The sequence below is a fragment of the Apteryx rowi genome, unplaced genomic scaffold (assembly GCF_003343035.1).
Source record: "Apteryx rowi isolate R43461 unplaced genomic scaffold, aptRow1 scaffold_32, whole genome shotgun sequence".
In the NCBI taxonomy this organism is placed as follows: domain Eukaryota; kingdom Metazoa; phylum Chordata; class Aves; order Apterygiformes; family Apterygidae; genus Apteryx; species Apteryx rowi.
The window spans coordinates 1,046,764-1,072,011 of record NW_020449641.1 but is presented as its reverse complement, the minus strand read 5'-3'; the positions used below and the strand labels follow the sequence as shown (position 1 = coordinate 1,072,011).

Here is a 25,248-nt window from a genome sequence, read left to right as displayed (position 1 = left end):
CATTTCCTCATGATAACTATTATTAATAGATATTTTCAAGAGTCAGTTCAGTTTAATTCTGGTAATTTTGAAGTCTACAGATCATATTCTCATTGACACAGGCATGCCATGAACAGCCTTCAGTGGTCTTTCACGGTTGCAATCTTTAGAAACTCTGCAAACAATTAAGTTCACAAGCAAACAGAAATAGACTGCAGCTCACTTTCTTTTAACCACAGTGGTTTAGCTGGATGAAAAGGAGAAAAAAAACATACTAAAATAAAGAAATAAAACTCTGATGAACACAACCAGTAAGTCAGGTGAGTTGGATGATTTCATCAAGTTACTCATTTTAAAGACCCAGACATCTAAATCTGAAGAATGCGGCAGATGTAAGACTGCTCGGTAAGGAAACTCAGTAACACTGCAATCTTTGGCAAAAATAAGAGTTATCCTGGAACTGTTAGGACTGGCTGATAAAGTCCTAAGAAGTATTTAATTTCAAATTGCTCCTTACAAACTTTTGAATGTTTAACTCTTCAAATGCAAGACTCATAGAACCAGGCTGATGAAAATGTTGCTGCTTAACCTTTTCCATTTCAATTTCTCCCTCCTTAAAACTAAAGAAACAAATAAAAAAGTACAGAAGCACATTCCTTCCCCTCTAAAGGCTGCTCCACTTCCACGCTCTCTCCAAGTGAGGGATCTGCACATGCAGTCCACTAAAGCAGAAGAGCTGCATGTTATTGCAAGGAGAAGTCAAGCCTGCTCAGAGGAGTAAAGCAAGCAAATGCTTGGTTATCTGCAGCCCCATGAAACTCTCCTCCTATCTTCCTGCTTGAACCTAACATTAAAATTCACTAAAGCCAACATAAAAGAGGAATCTTTGTCTACTCATTTTTCAAGACTAAACAATGCACGACGCTATACAACTGACACATTTGCTCTATTAACCAGCCAGAAATCAAACCCATCAGAAAACAAACTGAAATGAATGACCATACCTGTAGCTCTCAGACAGTTGTTTGAAGAGGTTCAGAGGAGTTGAGTTCTTAGGGAGTCCATCTAGATGGCATTAAACTTTTATATTTCATGACCACACTGCACACTGAGTCTGATCAACAGCCCTGATTTTGCTGAAAAGACTTGAGCTGGAAACTGCGGCTCACAGAATTCAGCATGCCTGCTCAGAGAAATTATGATAAGAGTTTAAAATAGACAACTTATAAATTGTAAAAACTACATTAATCTCCCATACTGACTTGAAGATATAAAATAACATTACTAGGTTCCTGATCAGTTTAAAAATCCAGTATATCATATGGGCTAATAAGAAAAATATGCAAAATGAGATGTCCTGTCCCAAGTGAATCAAAGAGAGAAGAAAAAAAAAAGATCTGAAAGGAGGCCTGAAGAGACTATCTAAATCCATCATCTTGTCCCAGAACACTGGAACTATGCCATTACTGTTTGTTTTCCAGTGGTGAAGATTCCCACATTTTTCGAAGTAACTTATCGTAGTCCACGAATTACATCAAAAAAGTCGGTGAATAGCAACTAAGAAAAGTAAGCCTCTTTTTAAATTAAACTTTGCCACACAAAAGTACAAACCTCTCCTGGAAAGCTTATGGGGTCCACAAATCAAAAAAGGTTTGAAGTTCCACTCATCACATGGTGTTGACACTTCAGTCGTGATGGGGAAGGACAAGTTATGTGGTTTGCGCTGGCCAATAGATTCCTCATCACAGGCATAAATAAAACAAAGGTTTTGTCAATAGTCCTAGAGACTGAAGCCCATCCACAACAAAACATACACCATACAAACAAATGGAAAAAAAAATGCTTTTCCCTAACAAATACACCTGCCAGTCTCTCTTAGAGGAAACCCTTCTAAGATTGAGAGGTCAGGTCAGCTTCCATACAACTATTCGGTCTCCAACCTCTCTATTAAGGATAAAAAGTTCGGCAATTGGATATTGACCTTAAACATAATCATTACAAATTAGACTACAGAATATTATCAAAAGGTCATTAATAAATCTCAAAGAAGTTTTCTTCAATGCCAGTTTACTTACAGGGCAATGTAAAGGTTTCATAATCCCCATTAGAAACATAGACTAATTTAGGTTGGAAGGCACCTCTGAAGGTCATCAACAGCCTGCTCAAAGCAGGTCCAACTAGATGAGGTTGCTCAGGGACTTTTTTAGTCAAGTCTTGACCTCCATGGATGGAGATTCCACACAGCCTCTCTGGGCAACCTGTTCCAGTATACAACCACTCTCATGGTTAAATAAATAAAAGCCCTTATGTCTACTTAGAATTTCCCGTGCCCCAACTCACGTCTGTTGCCTCTCATCCTAATTAGAAGCCCATGCATTGCAGCAATTCCACGCCATTATCAGAAATCAGAACTGGCTTCTCAATTTAAAAAAGCTCATGTTTTTTCCTTTCTGTTCAAAATCACAGATGTATGATGCTTTTGCATGGCTTATGCATCATTTCCCAGGACCTCATCAGGAAGTGTTTGCCTACAATCATTTCATGCACAATTTAGTTATGAATGAGGTCCACATTCAAGAGAGACAGAATGCAGGTGATCCACAGGATCTCATTGACTTCTACCTTGCTCAAATAGCAAAAGTAAGTATCTGTTTATCACACTAACCCCTCCTTGGCTCTAGTGCCTACTACAAATAGCTGCTGTTCAAATCCTGCTATAGAATTTTTACATGCATACTTCATTTGTTTGGCACAGATGTTTTGGTGGACTGCTCACTGTTTTCATCAAGCAATGCCAGTTCCCACATGACCAGTAGTATGTCTAAAATCATCCACTTCTTGTGAATATTCCCTACAGACCAAAGATGACCCTACCTCTACTTTTAATACAGACAACATGGTTCAGACTGTGGTTGATCTTTTGCTGGGAGGGACAGAAACAACAAGTACCACCCTTCTCTGGGCTCTGCTCTATATGGTAAAATACCCAGAAATACAAGGTGAGCAAAATGCATTGTCAGAGAGAACTGCATTCAACATTACATCATAGTGAACATCACTACAGCGTAAGCAGTAGTTCAGCCATTTAGAAATACATCAAAATTAACTGTTAATAATGAATAACACAAATGGTAACATGTCAGTAATTGAGATCTAAGAAATTAAAGTTTAATCAATGAAACAAACATGAATTTTCCCAACCAGCTTTCTAAGAAGCAACACAAACAGGAGTTTACAGAAGCCACTATCATCCCCTTCTAGTGAGATAAAACAAAGGCAGAATAGCAAGCTAAAGACATAATTTTGTATGTAACCAAGACTCTTCCTAACCTTCAAAGTGGACAAGCTTTAAAAAAGCACCGTCTGATAGGTATTTATAAAGAAGAATGACATCTGTCATTTCAAAGTTTTGGAATAAATGTGTTTTTGGAAACACATTCATCACCAAGCGGGATGTGTCTTAAGTCAGAGATCACCTTGTACTCTGGGGATGTGCCCTTTCTTGAACGGAAACCGACACAGCAGTCAAACCCCATGCCAAGGCATTTTATGGCAACACAATTTCTTTTTTCCCCAAGCATGGATCACATTCAGAAAACTGCTGGGAACAAAGTAAAATATTTTCATTCCTCTGCAGAAAGGGTTCAAAGAGAGATAGAAGCTGTTCTGGAACCCTCCCAACTGATCAGCTATGAAGACCGTAAAAAACAGCCATACACAAATGCTGTGATTCATGAAACCTTGCAGTACAGCAATGTTACTTCTGTTGGGGTCCCTCGACAATGTGTGAGAAATACAACTTTGCTGGGCCATCACATTAATAAGGTATGGAGTGCCTATTCATGTTTCTTATGGCTTTCACTTATTAATATTTAGTATTTATCTCACATTATCATCTGCAATTCCTAACTTGGCTTTGGAAGCATGTGGTAGCACGTCACAGACAGGAAACAAAGCTGACTGCCCTGAATGAAGGATAAGTCTACACAATGACAGGCAAAAGAAAGTTTGGGAGAAGGCTAACGGCACAAGGAGCAAACAATGAACACAAAAACTGAAGTCTCCTTTCCTAGTAGCCAAATAGGGTTGGTGTCTGGGTATAAAAGCAGAGGATGTGTTTTAAGGAGTGATGAAGACGAGGGGTTTAATGAATTTCAAGCTAGTTAACTGTTACATGTTACCTGCAGCTACCAATGATCATCCCTGACCAAAAAAAAAAAAAAAACCACACACATAAAACCACACGCTTAAGATAATGACAGCTCAGTACACCGCCACAGATCCAAGAGACACAATGAGATGATATAAGTGTCCTAAAGACAGCATGAATTTGTTGTGCTGGAAATGAAAGACACAGTGAGAAGTACAAAAAAAGGAACCTGATATGATTAGTCCGATGAGTATCTAAAGTGATCCAAGCTGCAATCTGGCTCAGACAGGAAGAGACTTAAGTAGCCCTGACAGGAGGTAACATATAGACAAAGCCAAACATGTAACACCTTACACCAAACAGAAGATACAATGGTTCGTTCTGCCTGGATGTACAGGCTGTAGGAATAGGCAAAGCAGAATCCAAACACTGGGCTCCAGGCGCAGGATGGCATATTATCTACTACAGAGAAGGAAAAGCCAACAAGGATTCAATCACACATGGAAAATACAGTCTCTGCTTCTTTTTGCAGGGCACACTTGTATTGCCAAATTTGCACTCTGGTGTGTATGACTCTGAGCACTGGAAGACCTCTTGGAAGTTCAGTCCAGATCATTTCCTTGATTTGGATGGCAACTTTGTAAATAAAGAAGCATTCTTCCCTTTCTCAGCAGGTAATGTCCTGACATTTTAATCTTGTTCACTGTGTCTTGGAGGAAGAACTAAAAATATTAATCTGTTTCTAAATTTCTCAGTTCTACAACTTCAGAAACACACTTTTATAAAAGTATGTTTGACACAAAATTTAAAGTCAGGTGTTCTACTGCAAGGGCCACAAATATTATCTTGCATTTTATGTCTGTATACGTTTGAACAGAGGACATTTATGACTAGGAGACATAATGCTATCTTCTTGGTATATGTATGGCCCCCACTATCAGGATATCTGAGCTTCCCATAGTTCTTAATCTGTTGAATCCTCTTAAGACCCTCAGATCAGGAAATGGATTTATTCTCACATTACAAATGGGGAACCCAAAAACCACAGTAACACATCTTGTCAAAAATATACACAGGAAATATGTGATAAGGCAGGAAACTGAACCTCTGTCTCCCAAAACCTATACTAATAGTCTAGGAACAGGTTCTCCAGTATCTCCAGAAAACTAGAAACATCCAGTCTTTTCAGTAGAATATCATTTTGTAATCAGAAAAAAAAAAATCAAACTTTTCAAAAGCAATACTGTGGTGTTCAATAAGAAATACCTAACTTACAATGCAATGATACAAGGCAAAGGGGAAAAAAAAAAAAGTGAAAAGCAGAACAAAACGTAGCCTGGAGAGTATTCTCATCAGCCTCTCCAATAATCAGATTTTAAGGAAAAGCAGCACAACACAGGAAGCTGGCATTATTTCCTGAAAATTTAAATATAAAAATTAAACAATAAAAACACTGGAAGCATATTTACTCCCCAAACCAATGTTAGCTGAGAACTTTTCATGTTACAGTGAAAGATTATACTACTGTTCATTTATTGCATATAAAAAAAAGCAATTACTACACTAAACAATGTACAAAGCAGTCAGGTTAAACATAGTGAATCCAATTTTCAAAACCATCTGCCTGATTTGCCTGTAAACCCGAAAACCATATTTGCAAAATAACTTAGCATCTTACCTCCTTTGCTGACCAAATGTCCACCAGTTTACATGAAGACAACTAATTTAAGTTACCATTTTAACCAGGGCATAGGAAATTTTCCTTTTTACTTGCTTTGGTGGTGGTTCTGTTTATAAAATCTGTGAATGCTGAAATACACTGTGAAAACGATATGCCAAAATGAGTCATTGAGTCTATACATCGCTCTGTACATGCCTAGGTTTCACTCCCTTACTTCAAATATCTGCTCCTGGGCAGAGAGAAGATACTGTGCTATGTGGGCCAAATCCAGCAGTTGTTACTTTCTAATAACATGGGAATAAGCCTAATTACATCCTTCTATTTATCTTCAGAACTGTATCCCATAACGTTCCGGTTCTTGCCCCTCAACTCCCAAAGACAAGCCTCTGCTATATACAAAGCCTTTTAAAAACTGGCTCCTTAACTGAGAAGCTCTTCATGGTTGTCACAGAACACAACACAGAGAGAACAAGAAGCAAAAATGAAAAGGAAGAATCTTATATATGCTCCAGAAAAGAAAAAAAAGAAGAAAAAAAAAAAGGATGTTGGCATCACCAAAGACATAGTTTCTCAATTAAATAAAAGTAAATATTCCTCCCCAAAAGCATCTTCTCTCTTTATATGAGAGAAAAATTAACTTAAATCAACAGAATTTATGGAGCTCAGTAGAATTTTTTCTGAAGTTCTTTTTCAAAACTTAGCTTTACACAACTCCCTTTCCCTATCTTCTACAGGGCACCGTGTGTGTTTGGGGGAACAGATGGCACAGGTTGAACTGTTCATCTTCTTTACCAACCTGCTTCGGGCGTTCTCATTCCAGATCCCTGAGGGAGTAAAAGAAATCGATTTGGAGTATATTTTGGCTGCAATATTGCAGCCACATTCATATAAACTCTGTGCTATTCCATGCTAGTCTGCAACATACTACAAAGCAGAGGCACTGCTGTCAGTCAATAATCATAGATATTTTAAAAAACATATATCTCTATCTCATTTGAATTCACATTTAGGTAGCTCAGTATAGCAAATTAATATGGAAGTGTTTTATTTAGGAGGTCTGACCTTGTACATTTGAGCTTTTTGAAATTAAATGTACTTGCTAAAGGTCATATAATCATGTCTTAGGTATATAAAAGTACACAATAATATGCTAGGAAAAAAATAATAAAGCATTTACATACTCACAGTAGCAAAGAGTTCAATGTAGTATTTTAGAGAAGTGATCTGTATCAAGCAGAGTTTTCTGCATGTGTGCTCAATCAGATACCAGACTATCTTAAAATAGCAGAACTGTTCTGATGCAGCAAGGATGCAAAAATTAAAATTTTATTTCAGCATGCTGTTATTCACTACTCTGTGTTCATAAAAGTTCTTTTCCTCACAGCTCTTTTCTTGCATCTTTTTGCAGAAGTTACCAGTGTACATACACTCAGTTTTGACTCCTTTTCCTTTCACACTCCCTGGGAGCATTATGTATTGTGACAAGCTTCAGCACATGCGTAAGTGTTTGCAAAATAGGGCCTATTATAATGACAGTTCATTTAGAAAACCTTTCAACTACTTCTTCAGTATCCGTTTCCTATTTTACCACATCTCTTGGATCCAGGTGCTTTTCTTACAAAGGTTTTCTTCTTTTACTAGACTACCTTCTACTGAGAAACACTATTGTTTCAATGATTTACTACTTGAAAGCGAGAATAACAGCCTTTCAAGAAATGAAGATAGTAAAAGATGCCAATATTTGTTAAAGCAAGCACCAGATACAGTTCTTTGCACATTAGAGATCTGGTACTCCTGGTCTTTCCTTTTGTTGCCTCATCCTTCCACAACAGATGTGGAAAGATCTGACAACTTAAAATTCAGCTGCAAGATGCTTTCAGCTTTCAAAGTTCAACGGGACCAAGAGCAAATTATGCTGGGGTGTAGTTAAAAGTGAAAGTAGAATATTAGTAATATTAGAGAGGAGAATCAAGTCTTCTATTTCCAGTGTTCATCTCCCATTTGGTAAAAACACCAATGCTCCAACACATTGCAAAGTTTACTATCACAAAACAAAGACATCATTGGCAGTTTTCACCTTTTTAATAAAAGACATTTTAAAAGTTCATAACATTACTCCATTTTTATTGAGGAAAATATAACATCTAAAAAACCCTTCTTGAGTAAGAAATACTTTCTAACAGAAATTAAGAAAAAAATCTTTTAAACTTTGTTTTTCTTACAATGAGGGCAAATCCCGCATAAAACACCATTCTTAGAGATTTATAAAAGCAGTCCCACATCATAGTTCATAAACAAAAGTTTTCAAGTCTGATATTTTTCCTTTGTGGTGGCTCATTAAAGAAAAACTCACCAAAAATCTTCCTTCTCAACCTACCAGTTGCATGGTTAGCAAAGGGCCCGTGATAAAGTGCTCAGCAGCATGACTGGCAGTGTAGGATACCAACTTGAACTTTCTCTACTCCAGTGCATTGTGATGGTTCTTGAGGTATGTCCTACCGGAAACAGAAACTCCAGTTTCTTTCCTCTGTGTTCCCACTTTGGTCTCCTGAAGTTACTCTGTAAGCTCGAATATTTTTTCCCATATATTATTTCATTATGCACATACATTTTTATGTTTTTCTTCTAAAACCGTAGCTTGGATTAAAACATGCACATATTCTCCACTTGCATTTGTGAAGAATTGAGGTACCTTATGAAGACCTGCTGTACAATGCTGGTTCTAAGAAGTACAGAAAGAACAAATATTCAGAGTGCATATGATTATGGAGGGTGGGTTTTGTTTTTTTGTTGTTGTTTTCTGTTTTTTTTGTTTTTTGTTTTTTTTACACAGAGAAGTCACTGTAGGCCTGACAGTTGGTACCAGTGAAAAACTGGGTTAAGATTAGTCTTCTTGTCACTCCATTTAAAACTGAAAACAGCAAAAGGTGAGGCATTCCTCAGCTTTCCAATGTTTCCCAAAATGACAGTTGAGAATTCCAGATTACCTTTTCATCACAGTTGTAAAGGAGACCTACAAGAAAATGAACAAGGCAGAAAAAAAAAAGCTATTACATGAGCTAACTTTTTTTAGATGTCAAGAAAGAAAAGAATTTCATAAAGAATTAAAGTAAAACAGAGAAGACTTAGAAATTAAGGCGAAATAACATCATGCAAGCTCTTTCTGTGAAACAATTTTAAAAAACCAAAAACTCAAATCCCATCACTTCAGTAGTTAGAAGTCACATAGACAAACTTATAGAAAAATCCACTGACATCCAGCTCTGCTCTGATGCACATTAATAGCCCATCTTCCCAGTAAGGCAGACTGCCTAAACCCTTCAGAAGTTAAACCTCTGAAGACATTAAATGATTTAAAATCCAGTCTTTAGAAAAGCCCTATACTTTTGGAGATTAGATTCAGGGATCAACAAGATCTGTCACTGATGAGGACAATTGCCATTTCCAAATTCTCCAAGACCTGAAGAATCCTGAATTGTTTGTTCCCTTGATTTCAGCAAGCACCATTTTCCCAAATCCAACCACTTTTATGGACTAATATAAGAAAATATCTTTGCATATATCCTTCTTTCTGTAATAATAGCCTTGCAACATTTTGGTTCCAAAACAACAATAATAAAGGATTCATCACATACTTTAGCTTCTAAATACTAAAACAGGCACCATGAGAAAAGTACATACAGGTCTTTGCCAGTTTCCGTGAAGCACACAAAATCCATACTGTTTGTGTGGTTTTAAGAACAAAATGTAATCACTGGCCAACATGACCTAGAACAGGAGAATTAATAAGCCAATTCTAATCTTGAGTGAGGAGAGTTTTTCCTAAGATTTTGTTTTGTTTTGTTTTTGTCAAAGCCTCAGAGAGAAAGGGCCAAGTACCTAGATGGTCCTGATCTCACATAATAAGCAAAGAGTATTATCAAGACCATGCTTTGATCCACCAACCAAATCAGATATCTTTAAACAGCTGGTAAAATAATGCATTCAAAGCTCTTTCCACCAAGTAAAAATACTATAAATGTTAACAAGTCAGAACTCGCATTCAACCCTTTAAGGACACATGCACATCTAAAAGGGCAGAATATCATCATCAAAATGTTAAATAGGTTATGTTGACTTTATCAAAATAGTTCACACACCAATGAGGATTACAGTTATAGGATACTTTGTGTGCAGGCTTGTGAGAAAAAGTAAATAAAATATGAGACTCCAGTATGGTGCAAACTAGTCTTTGGACTGTCCTTTCCCTTTTATTTTTGCTGTGGGTTTTTTTTTTTTTTTTTTTTAAAGAGTCTTTACAACGTTTCAGTATCATTGGAACTTCTGAACACCAACACTTAGGAGCCCCAACCAATATCAGAGTCAACCAGATGGAGGAAGAACACAACATATAACTAAAGCAAGCAGATTTATGGTGACACAAAGAAGAATGAATACATCAAATTATACCCAAACACATAGAGTGTTTATTCTTTTGAAAGCAAATGAAAATTTCAAGTACTACCATGTACTCATCACTAATTATCCAATTTCTCACAGACATTACAGCAGAGGTAGGTGCTGAGGAAGGAATCAAAGGAGAAAATAATGACTTTAGAAAATAGTCAAAGAGAAGCTTCCACATATCTGAATAGTGTGAGAAGACAAAGTCTGTTAGTTGCTAACAACTGCTATTTTGCTGTTTGAGAAACCAAGAAAAACAAAGATTAACTGCTTTACTGATTACCAGTGTGCAACAAGTAGAAGAAAACATTTAAAGTCCTGTCTGCTAGTGCATGACTCTCAATATTAATTAATACGTAAGCCTTGATGACGCCTCTGCATCACCTTTAGAGCAACTGAACAAATGAAAAGGTATCACTCACCTCTTGCAATACTTGTCCAAGTGTCTCCCGGCTCTGAATGCGTTTCCTGTCAAAATCCAAAAATGCACTTATTTCTACTCAAAGTATTGGGAGATTTTGCAAACATCAATCACTTTATCCCACTTCAAAAAGAAGAGAATGTTAAGCTAGGCTTTGCTCCACAACCTTACCCACAAGGAATGTTAGGGAACCTACTAACTCTGATTCGGACCTATTATTACATCAGGAGGAACTACCTGCAATAAGGCTTGCAACTTATTACAATTTCTCAAAAACAACCCTGTTTATTAAAAAACATAGTAAAATTTTGACATAAATCCTAATATCTGGATACAGCTGATACTCTGCTGCTTCAGTGCCATCTTCTCCAGCACTAGGCACCTGTTACTCGGCAACTGATGCAAGATTAACAAATACTTTTTTAGTCATTCTTCCAACACAGTCAAAGCTGTAAGTGGTGCTTGTGAACGAAACAGCAATACAAAGACTAAAAAGTGTTTCTATAAAAAGTGAGAACACATTACTACAGTTACTGTACCCCAACATTCTGCAGTATGAGCACTTAAAAATACTATAAACGCAAACAGAAGGCAACATATTTTTACCTGTCTATCTTGGTTGCTATGACTACTGTAAAATTGCCTTCTGTATTTGGCAAATACGTAGAAGGTATAACTACATAACTTCCTGCAGGAAGCCTGCAAAGCTGGCTTACTTCCTGCGAATAGCAGTGAGGTACACAGCTAACCAGTGGTTCCAAGTGTAAAAAAGAGGAAGTATGAGGTTTCCAATTGCTGTTAGGTACCTGCAAAAAAGAACAAAAAACACACACATCTTTTTAAATATTTCAGATCTCACAAGTTTATAGTGTTATGTTCCACATCTGTTCCAAGCCAAATGCTCACCCTTACGTACAGAACTATAGAAAACAAGGAGGGGGGGGAAGCGGGAAAACCTTCAAGAAATCTTCTAGTTCATGCTCCCTGTCATAAGGCAGTAGTAAATAAAGCAAAATCATTCCTAACTTGCTTGTATGCAGCTTATACAACACACTATCCATATAGCTCTAAAGCTTTTTTCAAATGTTTAACCTCACTCTTCCTTGCTGCACCCTAATGCCCTTACCTTCCACTTCATGTGTCAGGTGAACAAACTGTGTTCTTCCTCTTTCCAGTTGCATTTCCTGTACTAAAAACTTTTATTATACTTCTGTTCAGTCTCCTATAAAAAATGCCATTCTTTCAATCTTTCTTCACTTATATAATATTCTAGACATACAATCATTCTTGCTCAACTCCAGTCTCTCTGCTTGGGCAACATCTTTTTTGAAACACATTTTCTGAAAATAAAGCTAGCTGAATTTAGACCTCTGCTGTGTAAAGCAAAAAGAAAGAAGAAAAAAAAAAAGAAAGAAAATCACTTGTTTTAGATGCAAGTTTCTTCTTCATCTTTGTTGATTTCTTACCAAGCCTCATATCATCAATTCATTCCAAGTTCATGCTCCACTACAGCCTATAGATTTTTCCTGGCAAAACAGCCACCTAACCCAATGTTTCCCAGTCTATATTTAGGGGGTTGCACACACACACAGAACCTGCACTTGTCCACACTAGATCATGCCTAGTTTTGTTTCAGATCACCTTTTCAACCTACCAAAGTCCTTTTGAATCCTGATCTTGTCTGTAGGTTCAACATCACTTGCCAACGGACAAGCAAATAATCATTAGAGATGAAGAAATTAAGTTTTTTATAGAGTTACCAAAAAGTTTGGTCCTCAGTCACTAAGACACTAAGAATACTTTGCATCTGTGCAAAAACTGAAAAAACAAAACAAAACCTTTTTTAAATTGTCTGCATAGTTTTATTCAAGGTTAGCTAGCTATAGCATTAATCCTAAAAGCCATCTCCAAGAGTTCATCATTTCTAAACTAATTTAGGATTTTGGAAGGATTCGATGGAATCAGATATCTGGTTACAATCAGTATGAAGCTATTTTCACATGCATTACTTCACATGATCAGCCTGCATTTTTCCTAGCAGCAGCATTTCCCTTGCCCAGGGCAAGAGGCAATGAGCTGACAGGTTTACCTTTATACTTGACAAATGAGCAATCAAACTGACCAGAAGCCTTACCTGGAAAATATGGAAACCTATTGGACGACACTTGCTATCTTGACAGTGCTGACGGAGGGTAACTTTCACACTGCTTTTTCCTGGTCCTGCAGGAATGGAGAGGGGAAAGCAGGGATTGATATGGAAGGAGGGGAAGTTCCTGCTACCTCCAGCACTTTGACCATTTTTCCAGCATCCCTGCAGCTGCACTGTCTCCCATTCACCTGCTGGGAATTCTTCACAGAAGGTAGCATCGGTGGGTGGTGGTTTTATCTCACTATCAAATGTAAAAGAGAAAAAGGAACTAAATGTACAATGTGTGCAACTTCAAACCACAAATCTAGGCACCCAGCTCACAGAAAATGAACTAGTATTGCATAAGCTTACATGAAAACACTGAACTTCCAATTCCCGCAAAAGAACCATAAAACTCCGAGTCCTCAGCTAATTCACAGAACTCCAAGAGAACAACATAGCATACACAAACTCCACCCTAAAGCCACATAGATTTTTGTATAATCATGCAATAATGCATTACTTCACATGATCAGCCTTCCTAGAAGCAGCATTTCCCTAGCAAGCTGCTAGATAACCTCAGATTTTTTCAGTTTTATTGGAAGAAGGTATAACTTTGCTTATTCCACACAAATACTCATCACTGTATCTTCTTAAGTATTTACTTCAAGGCTATGGTCACCAGCATATAATTGCTCATGAATAATTGACTTAAAAGTGCTGAGATAGCTCTGTAGTCTGCTACAGTCAAAAAAATTAGAATCAATCAGAAGCTATTTGGTTGACATTGCTCATGTCTCCTGTTGGATCAGCAAGCATTGTTATACAGAAAGACCATCCCGAGTCCATTATAAAAGCCTATTTTGTGTTACAAGGTATGAGGAAAGACTGGACAGGACACAATATGCAGTGATCCTTCCAAGCATTTTATCATAATGCTGATAAACTTCTTCACACATTCACAATTAGGAAGTTCAGCTGTATTGTCAGTGTTGAATGCTTTAATTCAAAATCCAATTCTTCATTCAACTAAAGAAGACAGCGTAAAGGTCAGTGCTATTTTCCACGCCTCTCCTGCAAAGATGAGCTGAGAATATCATGGCATCTATGTCCACTGCTGACATTCCATTTGCATTTGAAGCTTTACTGCTCACTGTCAACAATGTTGTGTGTCAGGCACTTTTTTGTTAGTATATGTGCCAAGATTTTTTTCAGCATACATGATAATATACTTACTGTTTTCCTTTTCTGTCACTGATTGTACTAATAACAGCAGCTTTTAACTCCTGTGGTACATCTCAATTTTTCCCTACACTAAGAAAGAACTTCCACACATTGAGAGATATGCTCTGCAGAAAGTTACTCAGTTCCTTTAGGAAATATGCACTTTCTCAAAATACTAGGCTACAATTGCTGGAGTCAAGATGCAACTCATCTGACTACTTCCAGCTCCCTGAGGTACTCAGAGGTGTTTAACAAAGGGTAATAGCAGCTTCATGCAAAAAACAAGGAGATAGCGACTACTTACCTGAATTCAGAGATAAAACAATGCTGTTATTTAGTACCCTGCACAACTTTCAAATCATTTTGAACACTTACACATAGTGCCATAATTCATGTATGTGTTCACGCCAAGAATTTTATGAAATTTTCCATTTCTGTTAAAACCTACCTGAGAGAGATCCTTCCCGTTGAAAATACACGAAGCAAGAAACGCCCTACTTCATCCTTCAGAAAAGTGCTGGGAACAACAAGATAATACCCAGGGGAAAGGTCACAGCATACATGCACTTCTCTGTCATAGGAATGGCAGACGGTACCTACAACTGGAGGAGCAGACAGGGTCTTTGGAAGGTTAAATCGCTTCTTCTCCACCTAGAATAGATGCATAATAATGCATGGTGATTTAGGAAAAATTATGACCTTGTATAAAATTGAACATGATCGAATATTGTTTAAACCATTTTTAAACATGCAGACTTGTACAAGAAGGAACAAGTAAGGAAGAGAGTATCAGCAAACAAGCTGAACATCAGAGGGAACAGAAAAAAGTTAACATTCAGGACAAGGAAATTCAGGAATCGTCATTGAATAGTTAACCTGAAATGTCATGCACTAATTTGGAACAGTCCTAAAAGTTCTGCTACTTGGCACTCAAAGATGAGAACAAAGTACTAGTCCACTAATAGGTTGTACAGACAGTAACTGCTCTACAAGATAAATAGGATCGCTCTAACATAAATCAGAGATGTAAAACATCTGAACAGTTGAATCATATCACTGTCACAGAAAATGAAGAATTTAGTCAGATATTTCAGTAATGTTTTAAAACTTCCATTTGCAAAAAGAAAAATGTCACTTTCATATTACCTTCCAGACATGTAGTCCCACAGCCTGGTAATTCTTTCTTTGTATGCCTTCAGCCAAAGATAGATTTTCCTCTGCTAAGTGAGTCAGATTTTGAATTCTTCCAGCCCAGTCAGGACTGTATTTCCTGTGCTTCTGCAGCAGAGCAATGCACACCTCACTCTTCTCGCAGACTCTCAGCCAGAATTTAGGATTGGTAGGGAAGCTGCTGTTGTTACGGCAACCACCTGCAGACTGGCCTCTCACCCAGGATCCAAAAAGATTCTGAGAGTGAAACAGCACTTTCTCTAACAAGAAAAAAAAAAAAAAAAAAAAAAAAAACACAACATGATGCAGACCTCAGCCACTGGAGATGATTTAATTTTATATAACAGAATTTTGGTAGACATTCCCCAGAAAGAAATGCTGCAATAACCCTGACACTTTCTCCAAGCAGATATTCATGATCAGGATTTGAGAGGAATGAGAATGGCTGTCACAACTGGTAATGGTGGATTGAGGACATGATTTTTAGAGGTAACAAGCAAGCTGTTTTTAGCAATCTGAAGTTTATCTTTCACCTCAAAACAAAAAAATAAAAAACACAAGGCTTTCCAAAACAGCAGCCTTCTAGATAGAGAACACTAATCTCTCACACTAGCAAGTAACTAGATCTCAGCAAAAAATTAAAGACTCCTCTGAAGATCTGCAATTTCCTTGTCCCTCTTTTCCTCCCAGCAGCAAAGACAAAAAAGGCATACAGGTCAGGAGCAGAGGGAGAGACTGGGAAAGAGAAATTATGGTCTAGTTACAACATTTCCAATTCAAATCAGTCTTTCCCATTGAAATAAAATTATTTGTACAAGAAAGATCTTTTCGTATACCATACCTGTAAGGAGGCTCTGAAGTTGTCCTTCCTCATTGATTGGAAAGCCCATGGTAATCTCATCAAATTCCCTAAAAAATTCCTCTTCATCAACCCAGAATTCTCCCTCTTGGATCTGAGAGAGCAGTTCTGAGGCAACTACCGGATCCAGCTGGCTCCATCCTTGACCACTGCACATAGTAAGACAGAAGTCAAAGTCAATTCTTTGCCCATAAAGTTCCATAATAGTCTTCTATCAAATATTCTGTGTAGCACGACAATAAAAACAGGTTTCTTCATTTTATTGTCAAATACTTGCATACAATATTTCCTGTATACACACTGCTAGTGAGTGAGATGGACAATAGAAAGTATGAATCACAACATCTGAAAGAAAACTTAGAAACAAACCAACCCAACACCAGATGGACTAGAGTAGCATACTCTCACGAGAAGTAGCTACTTTGCTTACAACAGACAGTACAGTGTCCAAAGTGCATGAGCCGAAATAATGACTTGTAACGGTTGTTAAAAACTATGAGGAAAGAAGTGAACCAAGCTGCACAGTGACTGTTCTGAAAGACTTTTAATGCTGTACAGCGAACATTAAGAAACACTGTATGAAGCAAGCAGAAGGCATCCCTACAAGTCTGCTAGCTGAGCCATGATAAACCAAGAATATAAACAACTAATTATTCAGGGCCCACTAAGAACTAGCACTTTCAACATTTTTATTTGCTTTACTAACAATGAAGTAGAGCTCTGCACTTGATTAAGACTGGGCTCTAAGGCTGCTCAGTGAAATGCAATCCTCTCACAACTGTTTGGCAAGTTCCTGTTCGGCAAACAAACTACTACAGGAGACTGAGTGTATAAAAAAACTCAACCAGAACACATTAAGTCTCAGTTAACATGATTAAACTATCTTTTAAAGCCAGCAAAAAACTAATTTTCTAAATTGCTTATTACTGTGATCGTATTACCATATTTTAATGCTGAAAGGTCCTTGGGTCAGGAACTGTATGTTCTTTTGTACAGTCTAAATACCTTAACACTTTTTAAACAAACCAATAATGCCTGCCCCTTCATTCTTGTTATTGCAAGCTATCTGACTACTAAATACAGTTCTGCATGTCCTTTAAAATGTATCTCTTCTTTATATGTACTTTGCACCAATTCCAGCTTTTTCTACTCATATTAATCTGCAGCAATAGCTTGAGAACACACAAGCATCCTTCCTTCTGCTGCATTTTGTGTTTCATACATACACCCTTCTTTATCTTTGGCAACTCTGAGACAAGATCAAATGAGAAGATCCAAGCAAGGCTGAGTGACTACAAGTCACAAACATCTTTTGAGCAAAGATCCTTAGACCAACTGCAGAGCAAAAAAGACAAAAAATGCCCAACAAAAATGGGAGACAGAAGAAAATAAAACTAACATATTAAGCCTGTAAGTTTACCTCTTAAAAAAAGGTATGATGCTTTGGTAAATAAAAGCTATTCAATATTAAAAATTTAGATTACCAGAACTAATGGATCAAAATGATTAGCCTTACAACCAAAGAGTTGTATGACTTATTGAATTCTCAAAACAAATACATATAAACTGAAGTCTCTCCCCTCCACTATAGAATATTAGCAAAATTCACCTTTGCAATACATAGATATGCTTTGTGCTTCAGAACTCTTTCACAAATGACTTTCCAAACAAAAATAAACCTACTCACCCCTCACACCAGGGACCTTTCCAGCATCGCCTACCCCAAGGATTTCGTATCCGTAATAGGAAGATTTCCTTGCCTGACACTTTCGAAAGATTCAACATGTCTATCACAATAAAGGCATGAAATTCTCCTAGTTCACTTGCCCCTGAAGAGAAAAATAACATAGCATTAGAAGGCAAACAAAAGAACCTACTCAATATTTTCCAATGAAAGCTGTTAAACTTTCTTGTGAAAGAAAGCAATTTTAAGCTAAAGTGATTAAATCAGTATAAAAACAGCATTAAAAAAAACCAAACAGCTCATTTTATTTGCGAACACATAGAAATAGAATACTTTAAAATTTTTAAATGCAATTACTTGTTGACTTCAAACTTCTACAAATTCTTGGGGCTGAAATTAATTTTTTTAATTGGAGAATTGACCGCATTAGCTTCCAGTCATCTTGTATAACCCCTGCCCCAGCCTTAACAGTATCCTTAATTCTTTATTTATATAGGGCTAGATATAATTGCACCATGAAGCTCATATGGCAGCAGAATCAGCACTACACAATTGCTGGCAGCCTGGTGCTCTGAACACTGCTAAATTGAGAATTTAGCTTAAAAATGTCTAGAACTTTACTATTACCTTGTCTGGAATTGAGGACTGAGCAGCTTATTACACACTGTTCCTTCAGATTCATTAATCTCCTAAACACTGTCTTCTCCAAAACCATACCAGTCCTCTCTTTCTCCATGTTTCTTCCAGAGTCTTTCAGGGTCCATCTTTCAGCAATACCTCCAGTCAAATCAACTAACGCATCTGCCACCTGTCCTGCCCATAATTGTTCATAAGATCCATGCAGTCTTTAAAAAAAAAAAAAGAAAAGAAAAGAAGAGTTTCTGCAAACAGCACAACTAAATAAATTTGGTTCTTGTATATTTTCAATTCTGCTCCATACTCCAGTCGTGACTGTACCCTACCTCATCCCCTACCAGGCAAAAGAAAGTAAATACTATTTTATTTATAGCATAACATCTAAAGAATATGTAAACCATCAGACATTTAATAAACTTCCCTTCAAGCAATTAAAATTTAGTCCTTCCTATATAGAAACTGCTCATAGCTCTAGTCACTTGTACCTTATAATCTGTGTAAAACACCATCTTTCATGATATAATTGCATTTTGTATAAGTAAATAACAGTTCTTCCTCTTCCTAAAATATTCTTTGTTCACTCTGCACAAACAACCAAACTTGCATTTCCTTCTAAAAGTTTAAGTAAATCAAGAGACTATTCTATCTGATGCAAAACAGAGCAAAATAGATCAGAGAAAGACCACCAAGACAGAATGGTATGATTCTAGAGAAAACAAGCAAATAAACAATATTACCTTTCAAACTTACAATACAGAGAAGCTTTAACATGCTATACCTGCTTTGCAGCTTAGGCTCACCGTATCTACAGCTAAAGAAATTACTTCATATTTAAAGTTTTTTTCTGCCCTCTACTGGCAGCCCCAAACTTTCTTTCAAGTCCTGTTGGACACTTGGTGCCTATCTCACCAGCATGTTTTGTCTTCAAATCGTTTTGTCTGTCTGGACTAATATCAGCATTTTGCTAGAGATTTCACAAAATATCAAATGGCTACATTATCAAACATGTTAATAACATGTTTTTTTTCAAAATAATAAACTTCTGTCAAATAAGAAAAAAACAAGCCAAACAAGCAAAAGCAGCAGTGAAACACTCACAACCAGAGCCTTGATTAGCATAAACTAGTGTAATGTTGTTGCTTTCAGTGAAAATATTTACATGCTGACTGACTGCTTTTCACTAAGCCCTCAGTTGCTCTCAAATACTGCATTAGTAAAATCTTTGACTTTCATAAATTAGATGACCAACGGATAGTGACTTAATGACCATCATTTGAATCCACAAGTGATAATTAGTTTCAGCTCTTACTTTTCACCCTAGTTCTCTCAGTAAAAGTATCTTACTTTACAGGCAGTTAGAAACACATCTTGCAGATTTACAGTTTAAAGAGAGACCTCTAAACACCCCAGCATGGAAAAACTGGCAACCATTGTACTTTATAGTGAATTATATGCAAATCTAAATATCCCCAAAACAGTCAGATAAAATAAGTGAGGGAAAGATAAGGTAAACTGGTATTCTACCTCCCTTTACTTTCCCCTGTAACAGTGTTCACATACTTTGCATAAGCTTTTTCCAATAGTGGAAGCCAAAACAAATCTTCTGTCTGACACTGGGAAAAGCAGAGTTTACCACCCAGGCAAGGCAAGCGGTCATCAATGGTTACTTCCACCCAGTGTCCAAACTGCCAGACTCGACAAGTGAAACAGCCTTGATACGACTCATCTGTCCAGCTAGGCTGACCTGGAGGGATTACCTGGAGAAAAAGATGACACAAGCCAAAGTCAAGACAAATAGTGATTTATTTATTTTTATTTTTTAAGGAAACTGACGCTCAAAAACGTACTGAACATTTGGAATAAAGCATAGAAAGAAAAATATCACAACAGAAGTAGTAAAAGCTGAGCATAAGAAAATTTAGGTTCAAATGGATGCTATGGATTCAAGAACATACAAATGTAAATCAGATGAAGAAAACTTCTGAAATGCAGAACAAGAAACTTCTATGTACCTTATTTAGTAGGTATTTACTCTTTTGCAGAGCTATACAGGCACACAGGAACCAACAGTCTCCCAAAATCCCTTGTTTCACTTGCACATCCTGTGGCTTGTCTGAAAATAACCGAGGAGTAGAACAAATTTCCTAAAATGAAAAAAAGGGGACTTAAAGCTGAGTCCTACATGACAGTGTAAGCAAGACTGTGTTTCAGGGAACAGGAAGGCTCCAGAGACTCCTCACAAAAGAAGGGAGTTTTTACCTCTAGAACACTTCTTCTTTAGGCACAGCCTAAGCAGGCAACAACAAAATTACTGCCTTGTGGCTATTTCGCCAGTGCTTTATGAGAGGTAAGTCTGGTTCCCTGAGATTTTAGTACACAGATGCCACTATCAAGAGCAACCTCAACAGAGAGGTCAGTAAGTAAAACACAACATTAATTAATCAGCTCCTTGTTAGAGATCAAACAGTGACAGAATAGAGGTCATTCACATGGCACTGCACATCACAAGCTAAAAAAATCTCAAAATTCCCGTAAGAGAACAACAGTTTCTAGGACAAATAAAAAATAGATTACTTGGCAGTGAAAGATGATTTCAAATGCAAAGTCCTGAACAACGCACATCTGTAAATACTACAAGAGATGGAGATTAACTTATCAGTCCTCAATAGTGATCAAGGTGTAAGGCAGAAAAGCAGAAAGTTGCACGCTGAGCTCTGTGAAGTCATTTGTTTGTTATTTCTATCTGGCCAAATAAAAAAGCTTGAAAAAAAATATTTCGCTCAGAATATCCAATTATGAGATCCACACTGAGACCAGAAAAATTAGCTTAATTTTTCTTCAATAGTTCTGCTGCCTATTGTTCCATTAATCAATACATGTACGCCAGCGGCTCCATCACTGCTCTACCGCCATCAGCAGAGGTAGAGGAGAAAAATAATACAGCTAGAGACAGCATACATTTTCTTCCCATTACATTTTTACAGACTTAAATTTTTTTCTATGCATCTAAGGCCGTATCATAAATATTTCACTTTCAAAGAACGTACTGCAGAAATGCATTCTTAACTTTTCAGCTCTCGTATGGCTTCCTCTGAAACCCAGCAGTAATAGTTTAAAAGCAATACTACAGGTAATAAACTTAACAGAAACATACAATTTTCTTGTTATTGAAGCACAGTATTCCCCAGCAATGGCAAAAAACAATATCTTTCTGACAATTTTTAAAATCCAACTATCTGCTTTCAAGACAGTTATGCAATATACTGAAAAGTAGGGCATGACATAATGCTGCTTTTAACTTGGTATGTATATAATTTGCATAATGAAATACATTTATGATAAAGTATCTGAATTGCTATTAATGCCATGGAATTCAAAACTTCCACATCAGAATTTAAATCAAACTTACAAACAAGTATGCAAACTTAAAAACTGTAACTTATATTGCTAATACTGACATGCACTGCTTTTATCATCTCTACATTTTGAAATAATAAAAACAGTCAAAAGCTATCACTCAATGCTACCAGCTACTATCTTTAAGTCCAGTCCTGCTAAAATCTCAGGGGTTTTTTTACCTTAAAACTCACCTGTGGTCTCAACCATGAGATCTCGCCTCTGAACTGTGCAAGTGGGGTGCAATAATTAAAATATATAGAGGTATCATTGGCTGGAAATGTGGGGTCTGCATAAAGGTCTCTTTTCACAGTTAATTGCTTTTTCTCTCCCAGCATTTTCAGCACAATCCCAAGTACCTCTGCTGGCTATTTCCAAGACTTTATATTTCCAAGCTCCAACCTACAACGTAAACGTGCATTAATCCGGAATTGTAACTGAGAAACAAATAAACAAGAGGGAAAGGTTTACAGATAGAAAGCCCCTCACTTTTTCCAGGTAGCGCCTTGCACCATGCCATTGCTGGTTTCTTTCGGCATCAGAGACTACCCTTGAAATTCCCCGCTCTGCTAGAAAAGAGAAGGGTGTCAGAGGGCCCAGAGGTGGCTCCGGGGACCCTCCCGTGGCACTGCGGGGCGCACCCAGGCCCCAGCAGGCGGGTGACCTGCTCCGACCCGACACCCAGGAGCCCGCTCAGACCCCTTCCCCACACGACCCTCCCCTCCCCCACCACCGCCCCCACAAGGCCCCCTCCCCACACACACTCCCCCACGAGGCCGCCCCTTCCCCCGACCCCTTCCTCCGCACTCTCGGCCCCCTCCTCACCGCGGGGCGCGCCCCGCCGCCATGCCCGGGGCGGCCGGCCGGCCGTCACCGCAGCAACGCCGGACACCCTCCGCCCAGCGCGCGCCACCTCCCGCCCGGCCCACAGGTAACGGTCGGGCCCCCAGCCAATGAAGAGGCGGCACGCCGGCACGTGGTGCCGCACGACCAATCCGCAGCCGTCAGCCGAGAGGCGCCGCCGCACCCTGCGGACCAAGGGAACGACAAGTCCCAGCATGCCCCGCGGCGGGCGCGGGCGCCGGGGCAGGCCCGGGGCGCACCCAAAATCCCGCATTCGTGCGGAGCTCAGCGCCGAGGGGAGTTATGGGGGGGGAGGGGGCGCCCCACATCGCCCCCCTCGGGTCCCCGTGGCAGTCAGGATCTAGTGATCCTGTTTATGCCGCAGAGGTGAAGCGTTTCTCCAGAAGCAGAGAAAGGGCGGCTTGGAAGAGGCAGGAGCTGGAGAGCAAAAACAAGGCTGGAGACAGAGCAGAGCGGGGACGCTCCAGACGCGGGGCCTGGCGTCTCCGCGCGGCGATAACCCCCTTCCCACACCGCTCGCTCAGCTCCAGCCTGTGCATTGCGCCTACCTTCTGCCTTAACATGCTCACGCAGCTGTCCCGGACCCACTCAGGAAAGTACTCCTCAGAGTCTGGAACTTCCACCCAAACAAGCCTACAAAAATATTTAAAATTATGGGAAAGAATTCTCTGCTCCTAGAGCCATTCCTGAGCTGGTTTGAGGCACGGAGTTTACAAGGTTCTGGGGTGGGAAGAGGCCACCATCAGCCCCCCTGGTATTTCATATTCAGTGATAACCTGGAAGGAAAGTGGAAATTCTCTGGAGCACAGGTGAAGAAGAAAAGATTAACGTTCACCTGAACATCTCTTGGACTCAGAGGAAAACAAACCCAGGCAGACAAATGTCTATGATCCTTCGGAATAAGAGCAGGGCCAACAGATGTAGAAGCTCTTGGTCTTCACTGTTGAAGTGATTTCCAAAGATACTGGCATAGATAATATCTGAGAGAGTTTATCACAAAATAATAGTCAAAGGGCTGAGCTGACAAAGGAGCATGGTGATTCCCATACTTTGATAGATACCACTGTCTAATAAAATAAAAAAGGGAAAATAAATAAAATACAGGAATAAGAGGCCCCCTCCAGGCCACCCTTCACTAACCCCACCACTAGTTCTGAGCTCTCAGGTGGGTCAAAGGCATACTGAAGCAGGCCAAAGGGCTTTATCACCTGATCCTTGCGTAGAGAGGTTCTCTTAAGAAGAGAGATCTACAGAGCGCGCTGTAGTCTTCTGCATTCGTTTCTGAAAGAAATGACTCAACTTCGTCTCTCAAACTTCAGCCTTAAAGGAATGGAAACACTAGCAGGTAACTAACAGATGATCCAACAGTTGTCCAATGACAGTGATTGATGCAGAAACACACTCTCTGCTCCTTACATACACCCGTTTTACAGACACAGGGCTTCTGCACTGCGTTCAGCAAATCTGATCAACAAACAAGACTTCTCACATTTGAGTTTTGACCCTTTGGGGAGCAAAGGGAACATTGCCGTCAGTAAGAATAAGGACCCCTCTGTCTCATGCTCAGGCAGCTGCATGGGCTGTCCTGACACAGGATAGGTCTCTGTTGGGGGAGGGAAAGGAAAAAAAGAGCTCTGTCTCAGAAACAGTGAGGCTGTCATCTGTGTGATTTCACCCTCGCTGCTTTCATCTGGAAACAGCAATCACAGAGCACAATTGTAAAAAATCCATTAAAGGGCAGATTATAGGAAGTAGTACGAATGCTGAACTCTAACATTGTAAATATAGTAGATCCTGTCTGGAACAGTGAACTAGTTAAACATCTACCTGTATTTATCTATGATTCTGTTAGAAGAAGGAAAGAGATGGAAGTTTCTTGGTCTCTTAGATAAGTGATATACTTTGCTTGCCCTGACTGCAAAGCTGGCAATGGGCAGTGAAATTCATCCATTATGCAGCAGGCAGTGTTTTATTTCTACCAACCCCAAAGCTCTTCAGAACAAAGGCAGCAGAAAAATTTCTCTGTTGCCCTCCTGGCAATCCTACTGGATTCACCTATTCCTGAAGACAGAAGCACAAGTATATTTAGACAGCAAGTCCTGAAGGGGATATTTTAAGACAAAATGACACTTGCCTTTATGTCAGTTTCTCAACACACTTCACATAGGTGCTTCATATTTCCTTGTAAAAGAGAAGAGAACAGACACCAAGAGGTTGAGTCGTTTCTGTGGGAATTGAAACAGTTGAAAGGAATTTGCATGTGGTTAAGTAGCAAGCTAATTTCAATGTGAAGACCATCCTTTGTTAGATATGTATTTGATGATATTTTCATGATCATTTTCCACAGTCCTTGGGTTTCATCAACCTTGTGTTCACATTGGTCATTTGTCTCCAACTGCAGACGGTTCCAGGACAGGTAGAGAGGTAAAAAGTGATCTGAGCAATGCCGTTTACACACATTCTCACCTCTGTCTTCTAAAAAGGAAGATTCACTCGGCCCATGGATGAGGCCTAAGATTCCCTCCTCACCACCCAGGCAAACTCTGACACATAGAGGATCCTTAAATTACACAGGGGAACTCCTCCAATCCTTTAGATCCTAATACCAAGATC

At 38.7% G+C, this 25,248-nt stretch overlaps 2 protein-coding genes across 10 annotated transcripts; one reads left to right on the top strand and one right to left on the bottom strand.

The window, feature by feature from the left end:
- The first annotated feature begins 1,595 nt into the window (after positions 1–1,595).
- LOC112968520 (cytochrome P450 2J2-like) lies at positions 1,596–5,544 on the top strand. The gene is made up of 4 exons (XM_026070913.1): positions 1,596–2,619; positions 2,837–2,978; positions 3,617–3,804; positions 4,662–5,544. The coding sequence occupies exons 1-4, from the start codon at positions 2,416–2,418 to the stop codon at positions 4,821–4,823; spliced, it is 696 nt and encodes a 231-aa protein (XP_025926698.1). The 5' UTR covers positions 1,596–2,415; the 3' UTR covers positions 4,824–5,544.
- A 1,062-nt stretch (positions 5,545–6,606) lies between these two features.
- Positions 6,607–22,676, bottom strand: CAPN10 (calpain 10). Of its 9 annotated transcripts, XM_026070905.1 has the most exons (16): positions 22,597–22,676; positions 22,261–22,337; positions 21,966–22,173; positions 20,388–20,519; positions 19,936–20,132; positions 18,367–18,584; positions 17,743–17,884; positions 16,038–16,204; positions 15,173–15,456; positions 14,475–14,677; positions 13,012–13,064; positions 12,809–12,894; positions 11,281–11,480; positions 10,676–10,721; positions 8,798–8,823; positions 6,607–6,634 (listed from the first exon to the last, which is right to left on the bottom strand). In XM_026070905.1, exons 3-16 carry the CDS (start codon positions 22,107–22,109, stop codon positions 6,622–6,624), a joined length of 1,911 nt encoding a protein of 636 aa, XP_025926690.1. In that variant the 5' UTR covers positions 22,110–22,173; positions 22,261–22,337; positions 22,597–22,676; the 3' UTR covers positions 6,607–6,621. The 9 variants fall into 9 exon arrangements, 5 of the variants coding, with proteins under 5 accessions (XP_025926690.1, XP_025926689.1, XP_025926692.1 ...); XM_026070904.1 differs by having other exon boundaries at positions 12,809–13,064; XR_003254365.1 differs by lacking the exons at positions 6,607–6,634; positions 8,798–8,823; positions 10,676–10,721 and adding an exon at positions 11,801–12,047 and having other exon boundaries at positions 11,396–11,480; positions 12,809–13,064.
- Positions 22,677–25,248: the final 2,572 nt, after the last annotated feature.

Excerpts from the sequence above, each read along its gene's own strand:
- LOC112968520 (XM_026070913.1), top strand. The coding sequence starts at position 2,416 with ATGTTTTTTCCTTTCTGTTCAAAATCACAGATGTATGATGCTTTTGCA. Across the intron at positions 2,979-3,616 it reads AAAATACCCAGAAATACAAG|AAAGGGTTCAAAGAGAGATA; the intron begins GTGAGCAAAATG and ends ATTCCTCTGCAG. Across the intron at positions 3,805-4,661 it reads TGGGCCATCACATTAATAAG|GGCACACTTGTATTGCCAAA; the intron begins GTATGGAGTGCC and ends TTCTTTTTGCAG.
- CAPN10 (XM_026070904.1), bottom strand. The coding sequence starts at position 22,109 with ATGCTGGGAGAGAAAAAGCAATTAACTGTGAAAAGAGACCTTTATGCA. Across the intron at positions 17,885-18,366 it reads AGTCCTCAATTCCAGACAAG|GGGCAAGTGAACTAGGAGAA; the intron begins GTAATAGTAAAG and ends TTTTCTCTTCAG. Across the intron at positions 13,065-14,474 it reads ACGGGAAGGATCTCTCTCAG|TGAGATAAAACCACCACCCA; the intron begins GTAGGTTTTAAC and ends TACATTTGATAG.